General features: G+C 39.7%; 1 protein-coding gene across 2 annotated transcripts in view; it reads left to right on the top strand.

Annotated features, from left to right (window-relative positions):
* BBX (BBX high mobility group box domain containing) overlaps window positions 1–14,927 on the top strand; it is a 291,476-nt gene that overhangs the window by 169,320 nt on the left and 107,229 nt on the right. For both annotated transcript variants that reach the window (XM_081086560.1, XM_081086561.1), the window contains one exon: window positions 12,775–12,945. In XM_081086560.1, coding sequence (XP_080942686.1) covers window positions 12,784–12,945 — 162 coding nt within the window. In that variant the 5' untranslated portion in view covers window positions 12,775–12,783. The remainder of the gene's footprint in view (window positions 1–12,774; window positions 12,946–14,927) is intronic.

Raw genomic sequence — 14,927 nt, 5'->3', positions numbered from 1 at the left:
ATAATTATTTCTCTTGTGAGGTCAAAATTATTTTTTAGGAGTCATTTTAACATCTGCTACATAGAAACTATTTCTAAGAAGTAAAGGTGCCAGATGTTTGGTTTGGTAGTTTGAGTTAGCTATTTAGTGGGTGCTAGGAATTGCTGAGATGGAGGGTCATAGGAGCAGGAGAGAACTGAAGAGCAGGGCACAGGTGGGGTGGAATAGAAAAGAAGCTGTGGTAAATGTGGAGAAGGAATAAAGGTAATAGGAATAAACATCAGGGAAGAGACATGGAGCTCATTTATTGAGCAGGTGTTTGCCCGCAACATGCCTGGCTCTATGTCTGGCCCAGGAGATACGATGGTGAAATTCCACAGCCCTTGTTCTCTGTCATAGCCAAGTGAGATAGAAAGAAGGAAATGGGACGTTTCATTGTAGGCTATTAAATATAGGGTGCTGTGGGGACACAGGAAGCACCTTTCTCAGACTAGAAAGGACCAACAGACACTTGAGCCTGAGATGAGTTTTAACCTAAGCCCTGAAACGGGTGAGAGTTCACTGTGAGGAGCCAGTAGTGCGGATGCTATGGGGCAAGTTCCAGGGGATGGTATGTGGCTCAGTGTGGGCAGAGCTTCAAGAATGAGAACAGAGCCTAGAAACTGGAGCTGTAAAAATAAACAGGAACGAGCCCTAGCTAGTTTGGCTCAGTGGATAATGTCAGCCTGCGGACCAAAGGATCCCGGGTTTGATTCTGGTCAAGGGCACATACCTTGGTTGCAGCTCCTCCATGGCCTGGCCCTGGTTAGGGATCATGCAGAAGGCTAACAATCGATGTGTTTCTCTCTCATTGACGTTTCTCTCTGTCTTTGCCTCTCTCTTCCACTCTCCCTAAAAATCAATGGGAAAAATATCCTTGGGCGAGGATTAACAAAAAAATAAACAAGGACCAAGTCAGGAATAGTCTTGTGTGTTACATGAAGGAAGAACTTTGGATTTTTTTCCTGAGCCCATTGTAGGACTATTAAGGAAGTCATGCAGAACAAGGTCATGAACCGATATTGTAGTGTGGAGAATTGAAGTCAACACAGCTGTAGGGAAGAAGATCAGACAGCTTCACATGTGCCATGTGAATAAGAGTGAACCATATGTAAGAGGTAGAAGGGACAGAACTTGGTTATGGTAGATATCAGGGCAAGAAACTAGTTGCAATGATTTGAATTTACAGTGAGAAAGTAGAAGAGATATATGTATGCTTTCCAGATGTTTATGTGAAGGCAATGCTACCAGTCCAAAGTCCGTGTGCCCAACGCTTTGAAATGTCAGAGTTTGGAGTAAAGAAAGGTTTATTGATAAAGAAGTTGCCAACTGAGAAGATGAGAGACCTAATCTTCAAATTCATCTTAAGAAAGTACAGAGTTGAGATTCTTTTTTGTCAAGGGAAGGAAAATGGAAGGGTCAGTTGACAACCACAGACATCTGGGTGCCAAGAAAGATAGTGCTAGTTGATGTGAGTCCTGTCACAGATTCCTGCAAGCCTTTGATAAACAATACATACTTCCCTTATCTCCTCAAGGGAGGCACTTTCTTGTAAGGGATTGTTTTTGTAAAAACTCTAGAGGCAAACAGAATTCCTCTAATGATTGGCATGTCTGTATGCAAGACTAGGCAGAGCTATTAGCCTGAAGGCCATGGGAACAAAGCAGGCTTGAACAAGAGTCTGAGGGGCCTGCCCAGCATTTCTCTCTGTTCCAGGAAGGAATATCCATTTCCTGACATTCTCCCCAGGAATATGGTGGAGGCAGAGGCCAGATCCAGACAAGGTATTTTCCCTGAGAGGCTAGAAGTCAAAGATGTAAGCATGACTCATAGTGAGGTAAGAAGCCAGAGCCTGTGGCATTGTTGGGATGAGTTATGAGTGCTTTCTAGAAAATTAATCCTGAGTTTTGGAACCAAGAAATTTAGGAACCAAGTGAGTAGACGAGGTACAAGGGGGAGCCTATGAACCATGAACCATGTTAGTACCGGGCAGGCCAGCCTTTGGCTGTTAGCTGTGTGGTTTGAAGTTAGGCAGTCTCCTGGCTTGAAGGGTGGGGCCAGTTTATGCAAAACAAAACAAAAAGAGGATCACCTAAAGGACAAGGAGAATTCAGAGAAGGCTTTAGATTTGAGATCCTGTGTAGACCGCAGGAGAAGGTATTAGCTAGAAGGAACTGTTGACAGTTTAGCAATAGTCTATCAAAGAAACCAACGGAAGGACTAAGCCCAGAGTAGCAAGAAATGAGATAGAAAGCACGGATTGGGAGTGAAAGGACTTGACTTTGAATCTTTGCTTCTGAGAGAAGATGGAAGAAGAAACAAGTTTTGAAATTGGTAGGCAAGATGGGGCTTTGGGAATGTCCCCTAATAGGGGTTTTTTGAAGACTCCTATTAATCAGGAGGCAGAGGCATTTGCCAAAGTAACTGGGATTGTGGTGGGAAGGACAGTGTGGAGAAGTCATTGGAAGCTTGAACTCTAGGAACAGAAGACCTAGGTTTGAACCCTGGCTCCTCCACATGTTGGCAGAGTGGCCTTGGGCATGTTGCTAAAGCTTTGTCATTCTCAGTTGCTTCATTTTAAAATGTGACATGGTAGTGCTTTTCTCTAAGAGTTGTATGAAGGATTAAATTAATTAATGTAAAGTATTTAGCATGTAGCAGACTTTCTTTAAGAAAAAGAAATCTTTATTATTGAAAGTATTATAGATGTCTGCCCCTTCCCCCATCCCCTCCACCCTACTCTCGCCCTTTCCCCAGGCCTTCACTGCACTATTGTCTGTGTCCATGGATTATGCATATGTGCATATAAATAATATGATTAATCTCTTCCTCTTACCTCCCCCTTCCCTCCCAGCTTCCCTCTGAGATTTGTCAGTCTGTTGCTTGTTTCCATGTCTCTGGACCTATTTTGTCCATCAGTTTATTTTGTTCATTAGATTCCACATATGACTGAGATCATGTGATACTTAGTTTTCTCTGACTGGATTATTTCACTTAGCATAATACTCTCCAGGTCCTCCCCTACTGTCTCAAAGGGTAAGAGACCAATAAAATTTATTATTCGCAGGCAACATTTTATAATGGTCCAGAACTATACTCTGAAGTCAGACCTCTTGAATTCAAATACTGGCTCCACCAATTCTGTGCTAGCAGTGTGACCTTGGACATTATATAATTTACAAACATAATGCATAGTCATCAGGTGATCAGTGAGTATAGTTTCAACTGCAATGACTTTAAGTGAGGAGACTCCATGAGCTTGTCTTCCTTTTTATGCTTTGATTTTTTTCCAATGTGATAATTATGTCAAACTACCTTTGCAACAACTGCATATAATAAAAACTTGGTTAATTTATAAAATAAAAGAGGCAAAGCATATGTTATCTGTGCCTCAGTGTTCTCATCTGTAAAAAGGAGATAACAATAGCATCTTACATCTTAGTCTTATGAATTGAGAGAATTAAGGAATATAAAGCTCTTAGCTGCTGGCACATAGGAAACAATATATATTATATGTTATATATGTTTTTTAAAAAATATATTTTATTGATTTTTTATAGAGAGGAAGGTAGAGGTATAGTTAGAAACATCGATGAGAGAGAAACATTGATCAGCTGCCTCCTGCACACCCCCTCCTGGGGATGTGCCTGCAACCAGGGTACATGCCCTTGACCGGAATTAAACCTGGGACCCTTCAGTCCGCAGGCTGACGCTCTATCCACTGAGCCAAACCGGTTAGGTGGGCAATATGTTATATATGTTTTTCCACATTATACATAGAGGCATTTTATATGTATCTGAAATTTACATAAAATTATTTATTATACTAGAAGCTTGGTGCATGACTTTGTGCACTGATGGGGGGGGTCCCTTGGCATGGCCTGCGGGGACCAGGCCGAAACCAGCAGTCCAGCATCCCCGACGAATGTAGTAGTGCACGAAGCAGCAGGTGGCTGGGAAGGAGCCTGAGCCCGGGCCGGGCACCGTGCCACTCCTGCTCATCTCGCCCTGCTGCGCCTGCTGTCACTGCCACTCGGTAGGCTCACTGCCGCTCTGCTGCGCTCTCTGTGCACCCGTCCTAGGGCGACACTGGCATGCCCATGACGGAGAAGCAGCCACAGGCTCATGCCTAGTCAGTCCCGATGCCAGTCCTGATTCTGGTCCTGGTCCGGATGGAGGTGCGCAGGGGGAGTGTCCACAGGGAGGCTCGTGCTGCCACAAATGCGCTCACCGGCCATGAGCCTGGTGTCTGGTACCCCTTGGTCAGCTGAGCATCGCTCCTGCTGTGGGAGTGCACTGACCACCAGGGGGCAGCTCCTGCATTAAGCATCTGCCCCCCCTGGTCAGTGTGCGTCGTAGCGACCAGTCAAAAAGTTGAATGGTTGCTTAGGCTTTTATACATATAAATAGATAATTATTTGTTTTAATAAAAATTACTATTATCCTCACTCATCATCGTCAGTAGGTGTAGAGAAGAAATTGAGAATTTATCATAGGCACTGTGGGACTGCGTGTCTCTGGACCTATTTTGTTCATCAGTTTATTTCCAACTAGCACTGAAGCCAACCTGAGATTGGAAACTTTGTAGTGCTGGAGATAGACCTGAAAAGAAAAATGATTGGTTGAGTTCAGAGTTGGGGTTTGTTAGCAGACCAATTACGAAAGGAAAAGAGAGCTAGGGAGCTGAAGGTGGTGCTGTGATATCCTATTTGGAGAGAATAATGATATTTATTTACAAATAACCTGAAAAAGGAATAAAGCTACTGGAACATCTTTTTAGACTAGTACTGACAGCTGTTGTGTGGAGGTGACTTAGATTTCATTATATTTATTCCATCGCCTTGTCATTTTGTCTGTTTCTGTTCTCTCTCCCCGCCCCTTCTGAACAGTCCTTCCTAGTTCTTACTTTTCCTTCTCTGCATGTTTTCTCTTCAAGCCTTATATTTGGTCTGCCTTCTAGCAAAACAACATAAAAATATATAATAAGAAATCAAACTATTGTTCCTATATTCGCTTCCTCACATATGTGACCAGCACCTAGCACAGTGATGTGCTCTGACAGATCCAGAAAAAAGAACCTGGCACATTCATTACCCTTAAGAGTCTCTGCAGGAGGAATTCACGTGAAATTATTGTGCATATATTGTACATAAAAATGATAATTGTCATACAATCCAATAATCAAAAACTATGGCACAGCTATTAAATGTGGGTGGTCAGAAAAGGTGCGCAGGAGGGAAAGACACAGAGCTGGGGCAAATAAAGACAGATTTTGAGAAATGGGAGTTCAGAGAGGCTTGCCGAGAAAATGAGGCCCACAGTGTGCAGGTCTGAGAGAGCAGAGGAACGAGTGCGGCAGCACAGAGCAGGTGTGGCTGACGGCAGAAAGCAGCCTGACAGGAGAGCAGCGGCGGGAGGTGAGTTGAATGGGAGGTAGGCTGGACATTTAACACCCACAGTGCATCACTTACCAGGTCACCAATAAGTATATGTTCCGCTGCAGTGAGAGAACGTGAGAAAGAGACTCCCATGGCCTTGTATCCTTGTGCTTCAGATTCTTGTCATTGTGATCATTATATCCTCACCGTGTAATAAGTGCATCAAAACCCTTCTTAATTTAGAAACTAAAAGAGGGGGAAACGTGTAACGCGAGACCTATTGAAAAATAGGAATTGGTGACTTTCTGATTAAGAATGTAAAGATCACCATAAAATTACAGGAAAACAGAAACTTGGCCTTTTGCAGGGTGGAGTAGGGAGTTGTAGTCTGGTCTGGTGGGAAGCATGTCCAGCCTGTTACTGAATTCTCTTTGTAAATAGCTTTTTCCTTCCTAAGCCACCTCTTTTGGTGCCGTATCTCTTTCAAAGTGGCTGTTGTCTTTATCTGTAGTCTAAGACTGCAGGCATTTTTGAGAACCACGTTAAGCTCCCCCAAAACTAAATATCAGGGAGTGTAAGTATTGGAGATCATAAAATATATGTTCCTTCATGAGGTAAGGGCACAGGGACTGGAACTGCCAGCACAGCTAAGCCCTTCTTTGAATAGCGGGTGCCTTATTAGTATTCATGAAGAGCATATAGATAACATCTTGACAGAGTTAAAGTTGCAACTTGAAGAGCCACTGCTTTTCAATAAAGAGCCCATTTAAAGACACTCCGGTGCATGAATAGAGTGGCTGAATTGCTTCTAAAACGAGAGTATTACTTTATTGAATTAGATATTTTTCATTTAATCTTTCTACAATTTAGAATTTTCATTAGAATTACAATAAATAATGATTAGCACTTGTAGGGCTTTTACCTTCAAAGAGTTTAGAGTTAATCTAGTTTGTCACTTGAAGTCATCAGAGATGTGCACTTGCTTTTCTCCTGTGCCCTGAAAGTGTCCACTTTCCAGCCCCCACCGTGCTCTCTGGAGGTATTTCCATTGCCCATGAGCTCTGGTCCATGGGAGATGCCTGGAGAGTCAACAGATGGGAGGCTTTCCATTAGAGCTCCTTGTCCTTGGCAAGCATTTGGCCTCTTGAGTTAGGCTCCTGGGTTCTGGCTTCTACTCTGCTGTTGTGTGACTATAGGCAAGTTACCCTCAGCTTCTTCATCTGGGACTCATAGTAGTACCTGCCTCAGAGTGCTGTTGTGAGAATACATGAGATAATGCATATTAAATATGTAGCTGCTAGTTTTTGATAAATATTAACTGTGTATTAGTAGTGTTTTTATTTTTAATTTATTTTTTTAATATATTTTATTGATTTTTTTACAGAGAGGAAGGGAGAGAGATAGAAAGTCAGAAACATCGATGAGAGAGAAACATCGATCAGCCGCCTCCTGCACATTCCCCACTGGGGATGTGCCCGCAACCCAGGTACATGCCCTTGACCGGAATTGAACCTGGGACCTTTCAGTCCGCAGGCCGATGCTCTATCCACTGAGCCAAACCGGTTTCGGCAAGTGTTTTTAAATTATTATTAGAAACACGTCACTCTGGGACGTTGTTAAGTGTAGTAAAGTGTTAGGTGAGGAAATTAAAAGCCAGTAAGTTCCTTTTTCAGGGACTGCTATGCACCTGAGTCAGTGCTAACTAAGCACTGGGACAGAAAGGGAAGAAACCATGGTACCTCCCCTCTAGAAGCTTCAGTCTGTTGGGGGACAGAGGGAGACATAAAACTAAAACACTATGGTGAGTGCTAACCACGTCAAGTACAATCAAAGTTCAAGAAATTTTGACTTAAGATTTTCACAGAAAGCTTTAGAGAGGAAGGGATATGGGATCCGAGCCTTGGAGGATGAGAAGAACTTGGACAGAGAACGGGAGAATTTTAGGGTGAGCAAGACTTCAGAGTTGGGGTATTTGCCAGCCTCTGTGTCAGCAGGACACGCCGAAAGATTGAAAGCAAGGAGTGTCTTGAAAGCAGCAGGACTCTTGGAAGATTTTAAGTAGGTCGGTCTAATTTACATGGAAGTTCTAGGGCTACCACTTTGTCACCGTTTCTTGGTACTGTTTTTTTGTTTTGTTTCGTTTTTCCTCTTTGTAGACCTGAGAAAGCTGTGAAGCTTTGTAGTCTTAGTTGGACCCAGAAGGGCCTTACTTGTGGTTAGAATGTGTGGTTCTACCTTAACCTGTCTCATTGCATCTGAATTTTCATTCATATGATTTGAATGGAATTTTATTGGCCATTTAGGAAACAGTTTAAACTCTAAAATACTCCGGTGACACAGTTAAATTCACACAATGTTTTAAAGACTGAGTGTACTGATTGCCTAAGTTGTAAGACAAGATGATAGAAAGACTAAGAGGATCTTATTCACAAAATATATGACTGTGCCAAAGCATTGTTTCTGACTAAAATCAGAGAGAAGGAAACTTTCCATCTTTCTTTTTCAGTTTTTGAGACTAGAGGCCGCTGTTACATGGGAGACATCTATGATCTCCTGAACAGCATTTTGGGCTGAGCTCAGGGATCAGATGCTGGCAGTTAAACCCATACTCCCTCTACAAAATTGTGGGTAAAGGGAGGATTTACTAACCTTGAGTGTCTGTACTTGGTATTATATAAAAAGTGTTCTCATGGTAGAGTGGCTATTCAGTTTTAATATATGAGGAAGGATCAGCAAGATTAATAACTCTACAACAAGTAGTTAATGGCAGAAGCAGAATTCTAAATGAGGCCTGCCAGACTCCACTGTCCATTTTTTTATTTTGTTAAATGAGGTGCTTGCTTTGTATTGTTTCTTCTCTGATATTTCTTCTTGAAATTTCTCATGAAGATTGAGTCAGTAGAGGTCTTCATGAATGCGCTTGCTGTATTTTTTCTAATTTATCACTGAGTTGACTTAAATTTAATTCAGTACAGTGAGTATCTAATTGCTCATCCTGGCACAGAGAGGGAGCACACATGGGTTGGTTTGTTTTTATAAGATAAATGAATATTCAATATTTTGGATAGGGGCCTTCAGCCTCCATCATTTGACAGTTTTAGCAACATAATTTGATATGGAGTGTTTCAAGTAGAGTCCACTGATAGTTAAATAACCTGACTTTAGTTATTCTAGAATTGCAGCACAGAATGGACCAATGACCCCTTTTGAATAAAATCTGTCAATTGCTTCATTTATTGCATATATATTGTTTGCTTAATATGCTCTTGTTCAAGAATAAGAAGCCAAACTTTACAATCTGTGGGGTTTTAATGTCAAATAATTCCAGGGTAGTTCTCTGTTACTATCAAAAATTAACAATTTTCCTCTTCCTCATTGTTGAAAGAAGATGAGTGCTAAGGTTAAGTCTCAATATTCTGCCTTCTTTGCTCTTGTCTCTCCCACCTTTTCTTAGTCTTTTCATGCATTCTTCTCTCATTACATCTGAATGATAATCAGAAACATCATTTTCCCCACTCTTTTGCTTTCTTTTAACACTTTGAAGATAGATCCATAGGGAATTAAAATGTAATTAGATAACTAAATTATTAAAGTTTACTGTTAGTAGTTTGAAATATTTCATTGTCATTTGATCAGTTATACTTTCCTTGACTATTTTGTCTGAGGTATACTCTCTCCAAATAACTTATTTATTCATCTTCCATTCAGGCTAGAAATACTTATTCCATGCTTATTGTGTTCTAGGCACCGTACTAGGTTTATCAACCTTTTTCTTCCAAAGTCCATGTGGTTCTCACACACCACGTGCCACCTTGGCCTGCATATTAGTGATATGCAATTTTCAGCCTCTTCCAACCCTCTTTTCCCCATTCAAGGAATAATATCTGAATTCAGGAGAATGAGAGAGATGGGGATTAATTTTGAAACCATTCTAGTGTATAAGAATAGCGAATTATTGTGAACATTCAACATGGAAGTTCATAGTTGCTTAGGACAACCCTTATGACTAACTGATCTTGATGTTCTGGTGAGCCAGGATGCTTCTGAACTCATGAAGATAAATAAAGTCTTGGATCATCAAGAAAAAGGCCTTGTGCTGGAGGTAGGGACTATCCAAATAATTTTGTTATTTAAGGTAAAATGTGGTGTCATTAGCAATACAAAATCTTTCTAACGTATTTCTGGGAAAGGAGAGTTTAATTTGGGGAGTATTAAAAGAGATATATAGTATCTATAGTGGCCTCTCAGCTGCATGCTAAGAAGTAGAACAGTAGGGGTAAGGGTGGGAGTGGTTAATGTAATTATTTTAAACCCCAAAACCACATCTACTATCCATTAATTTGATTCTTGATATCTATTTTCTGTTTGCATATTGAAATTATCCATTCAGACACAAAGACACATATACTTAAACACATTCACACATAAATGAAATAGCATAATCAAAATCCTTAAGGCTAAAGGATTTATTTTTCTCTAGGCATTATCAATCACTTTGACCTCGCTAGTTGGTAACAACTTATGGATTCCCATTGATTTAAAATGTGTGATGTGGCCCTGACTGGGTAGCTCAGTTGGCTTGAATGTCCTCCCAATACACCAAGATTGCGGGTTCAGTCCTCGGTTAGGGCTTAAACAGGAACTAACCAGTAAATGCATAAATAAGTAGAGCAACAAATTGATGTTTCTCTCTCCCTTTCGCTCTGTCTAAAACCAACAAGTTTTTAAAAAGTAAATTTTACTTAAAAAAAAATTTTCTCTCATAAAATATTGGGCCTTCAAGAATGGGTTTAATTATCACTCAAGCAGTTCATTCTGAAGTGATTAATACGCCACAAAAATAACCATTTCCTTTTCTCTATATATAACATTGGTATTTTTGGAAATTGGGTTGCCTGTGCCAACTTTTATTTGTAGATAAAATGGGAATTGTTAAATGGTCTATCATCAGTTCACAAGAAATCTTTGTTCCTTTATTAAGAGCAAACTAGATAAGTATTTCCATTTAGAGTTTTCAGTAAATTCTTGTACTCTTGAGGCAGCCACACAAATCTTGTAATTGCTGCAGATATTCAACAGAAATTTCTTGCTTAAAAAACCACAGGAACATAGTTTTCTCTCCCCCCTTTTCTTGACTAGACATGGCTTTTAATAAATTGCAACACAAGAAATAATTTGAATGTTCACCAATAATGGAATATTTGGATAAATTGTGATACATTCTTATTTTGGAATATTACATAGTTATTCCCAAATGAGAATCATCAAGATATACTGAGTTAGAGAAAAGAGTATGATATAGGAAATTTAAAAATATTAATGGCTATGTTTATTTGTTATATTTGTATATTAAAAAGGGACAGAATGATGTAGTCCTTAAGGATATTAAAATTGGATAGGATAGGCAAGACAGGTAAGAGGGGGTGGTGGTGTTGATAATACAGAAGAGAATTCAGAAGTGAACTCATATACCTCTGGCAATTTAGGATAGGATAAAAGTGGCATTTCACAGGAATGGGAGAAGCCTGAATTATTTAATAATGGTGTTGAAACAGTTATTATTTAGAAAAAAAGAAGAAGCTATTTCTCTTCCTCCTTTTGCCAGAATGAATTCCAGGTCAAATATTTACATTTTTTAAATGATGAAATCATACAAGTTCTAGAATGAACATTATTATTATTATTATTACTACTACTACTACTACTACTACTACTATTTTTAATTTAAAGACCTAAGCATGACCCCCAAATACAGAAATAATTAAGGAAGGATAAATTTGCCTATGCCATATTGTTTTGAAGGATAAATTTACCTATGCCATATTGTTTTGAAGGCACGAGAACTGGATTAATCTTGAAACTGTATGTGGACCCCATTTTTAGCAACATGGCCTTAAAAGTTTATTGATATTACTTTTCAAGCATTTGGACCAAGACAAACTTACACTGACCAAAAAAGGTCACTATCCTGTGTTTTCAGCACCTGCATTTGTGTTTGTGGTTGTCAGCATGAACCATTTAAATTGATGGCCTTTAAGTTTATATTTGAATGTTTTCATGAGTATGTTTAAAACATAATTTGTATATTGTTGCTTCAAATGAATGAATGAAAAATGAAACATCAAACATTGTGATAAAGTATGTAAGAAATTCAACATGTATAGCTTACCTCTGTCTGGACTTGGGGCTGGACATGATGATGTAGGTAAATCTCATTTTATGCTATTTTCACCTATACAATATAGGTGTTGTTTTTATTGGGTTAATAAAAAAAAGTTTTTATTAAATTTTTTTTAGTCATTGAAAAGTAATGTAGAATTTTGGGCCCCTAAAAGATTTGTCACATCCGTGGCCTGACTGTTGCCTCGCTGTTTCAGCGAATCACCCATTAAGGGGGGAAAACAAGGGAGTAAAACTTTGTCACCGATTGCAGCATGTATGTAATGCAGAGACACAAAGGGATTTGCAATTTGTGTGTCGCAGTGGGTACTGAGGCTACTCACCCCACTGACTGAACTACAGTATTCCTGCCCTGTGTCCTTAGAGGCTGCACGTAACTAGCTTTTGACAAATGTGTGTCAGTCCTGGCCGGTGTGCTCAGTGGTTGGAGCATTGGCCTGCAGGTCAAAAAGTTGCTGGTCCCATTCTCCGTCAAGGGCATGTACCTGGTTGCAAGTTCGACCTTCAGACCAGATCATGGCACGTGTGAGAGGCAATCAATGTCTCTCACATCAGTGCTTCTCTCTCTCTCTCTCTCTCTCTCTCTTTCTCCTCCCTCTCTTTGAAAATCAATAGAAAAAAATATTCTCTGGTGAGGATTAACAACAACAATAAAAGGTGTCATTTTATGAAAGTTTTATTTTAAATCCAAAACATTTTATTCTTACAAAGTATTCATCTTATTTAATAATAACTTCAATCTCTGATTTATCATAGTGTAAAATACAAAATTTATGTAAATTATTATAATAGGAGCCATAGAGAAGGTATAGAGGACCTTTTGTGAGCACCTTTGCTCCCCTGGGAGCATTTTTCACATTTCTCTGATGGGAAACTTTGAGAAACACTGCCCTGAATAAAAATGAATGGGTGACAGCAATTTGTAATCATCCTAACACTTTATTTGGGTTTTGAGTTCTGAAGGTACAGAGTACAAGAAAGTAGATTTCATAAAAGGCAAATTTTATTAGCTCAGTTTGGCACAATAAACACAGAACACAATAATCCAACACAGAACACAATAAATAAATAAATAAATAAATAAATAAATAAATAAACGAAAGAACTACAATCCAATTAAAGCTAAGGAAGCTAAATAAACTAATTGTAATCAAATTTACTTTGACTTCTGTTTCTCTCCCTTCTTCCCTTTCCACAGGTCACAGTAATGAAAGGCAGTAATAGAAATAAAGATCATTCAGCAGAAGGAGAAGGGGCTGGAAAACGACCAAAGCGGAAGTGTCTTCAGTGGCATCCACTGCTGGCCAAGAAACTTCTTGACTTTTCAGAAGAGGAGGAGGAGGAAGACGAAGAGGAGGATATTGATAAGGCAATTCCTCTATTTACTATAGAAGTTTTAAGTTTATTTAAGCATTTACCCTAGAAACTTCAGTGAATGCCTATGGTGTGAAAGATGCATTTCTAAAAGTTTGTGTAACGTGAATCCTATTTAATTATTGATCTACATTTTAATTGATGATTCTCACAGTGTCTGTACTTCCTAATATTGTAGACTAAACAGATCCTTCTTCAATAGTATTTCCATGAATTAACTAGTGATTTGAAAGTAATATGAAGATGCAGTAGAGATGGGGATAATTCAGAAAATTTGGTGTGCTCACCTGACACCCACCTGTTGCCCCTCTGGCCTCTTTCTTTGCTTCCAGCCTGGCCCTGCCACCATTGCAGTCTCAGAGCTGTTCAGGTCCTCATCTCTGTGGCATCTGGCTGCTCTTACCCCACCAAGCCTCAGTGGCAGTCAGTCCTTCAAGTCCCCTTCTCTGGACTCACACGTGAGCTTCCCACTCTTGTTTAGAAAGACACATAACTATGCAGGTGGCCTTAGAAAGGCACATATTCTTCCAGAACTTGGCATAATTCCTCATTAAGGACTATATCCCCAACAGTTGGGATCTCGTCATTTCATTCCTTCCCACCCATCTCATTCTAGATCTAAGGATTTCCTGCATAGCACTTCTGATTATTTGCTTTGTGTTTAATTGTCCTTGTTCACACCTGTTTTGCTAAACTGGACTATAAGCTCAATAAGACCTTCCCCCTCTTGTGTTCCTCTCCTTCCTTAGAACTTAGAATGGTGCCTGGCACATAGTAGGTATTGAATAGATATATGCTCAGTGGAAGAATAAATGAGTACAGATTTTGTGTCACTATAAATTTTATAAACACATTTTTTTAATTTTTGTTTTATTGCTTAAAATATTACAAAGAGTAGTCCATATGTCTCCTTTCTTCCCCCCACCACTTGATCTTCAGGCCTTTGACATCCATCCATCCTTTTGCTCTTGGTTTGTGTCAGCTCCCTCTTCCACCATCTCAGCTGGGATTGTAAACATTATTTTGTTTCTCAGACATCTTTTCTGGATACCCTTTATGGTTTTTCTCCCGACCTTTTTCTCTTTTCATAGAGAGAATAGAGGCCACCACAAATGACAGTTCTTCAGTTTCCTCTCCACTCACCTGTGCATATTTCTCACTCCTTACCCATCTTTTCCTCCTTCTTTTCTTGTTCAGAGAAATAGGTTTTACTCCTTATTTTTGAGGAAATTGCCAATTTATACCTAATTTGATCTTTCTGCCACATTTGCACCTGTTAATCACTTGGTCCTTGAAGCTGTCTATTTCCATGACATCACTCACTCCTATTTCTATTCCCACTTTCCCAAACGTATTTTCCTAGTTTCTTTCAGTTCATGCCCCTTCATTATTCTACTCTCAAATGTTGATTTCTTCTGGGCCTCTTATTTAATATCTGTCTTTATCCCGGAGCTTTCTTCTAAATTCTGGACTTGAATTTATATGTGATCAGAATCTCAGTTTCAATGTGTTCAAAATGAAGCCATGATCTTTCTCTCTTTCAAACCCCATTCTCCTGCATCTTCTCTTTCCCAGTAAGTGGCAACTCCAACGTTCAAGTCAGGGCAACCTGAAACCTTATCTATTTTCTTTTGTGTAAGTTTCACATTTGTACACCCATCAGCAAATTATCAGCTATACCTTCAAAATATGTTCTCAGTTTGACCCCTTCTCTCTCTCTCTCTCTCTCTCTCTCTCTCTCTCTCTCTCTCTCTCTCTCTCTCTCTCTCTCTCTGCCTGTTCTTCTACAGTCTGTTTTCAACAAAGCAGCCACAGGGATCCTTTCTAAGTGGAAGGCTGGTCTTGCTGCTCTTCTGCATCATGAGGGCAGGGAATTTGTATGCTGACTGCTCTGTGTGCATCACCTGCAATAGTGCCTACTAGCCCGTATTAAGTGCCCAGTAAACAGTTACTGAGGGAAAGAAGGAAGTCATTGAA

This window comes from Myotis nattereri (genome assembly GCF_964212035.1).
Source record: "Myotis nattereri genome assembly, chromosome: 3".
NCBI lineage: Eukaryota > Metazoa > Chordata > Mammalia > Chiroptera > Vespertilionidae > Myotis > Myotis nattereri.
Note: the sequence above shows the minus strand (reverse complement) of the source record. Positions and strands in the feature narration are given on the sequence as shown.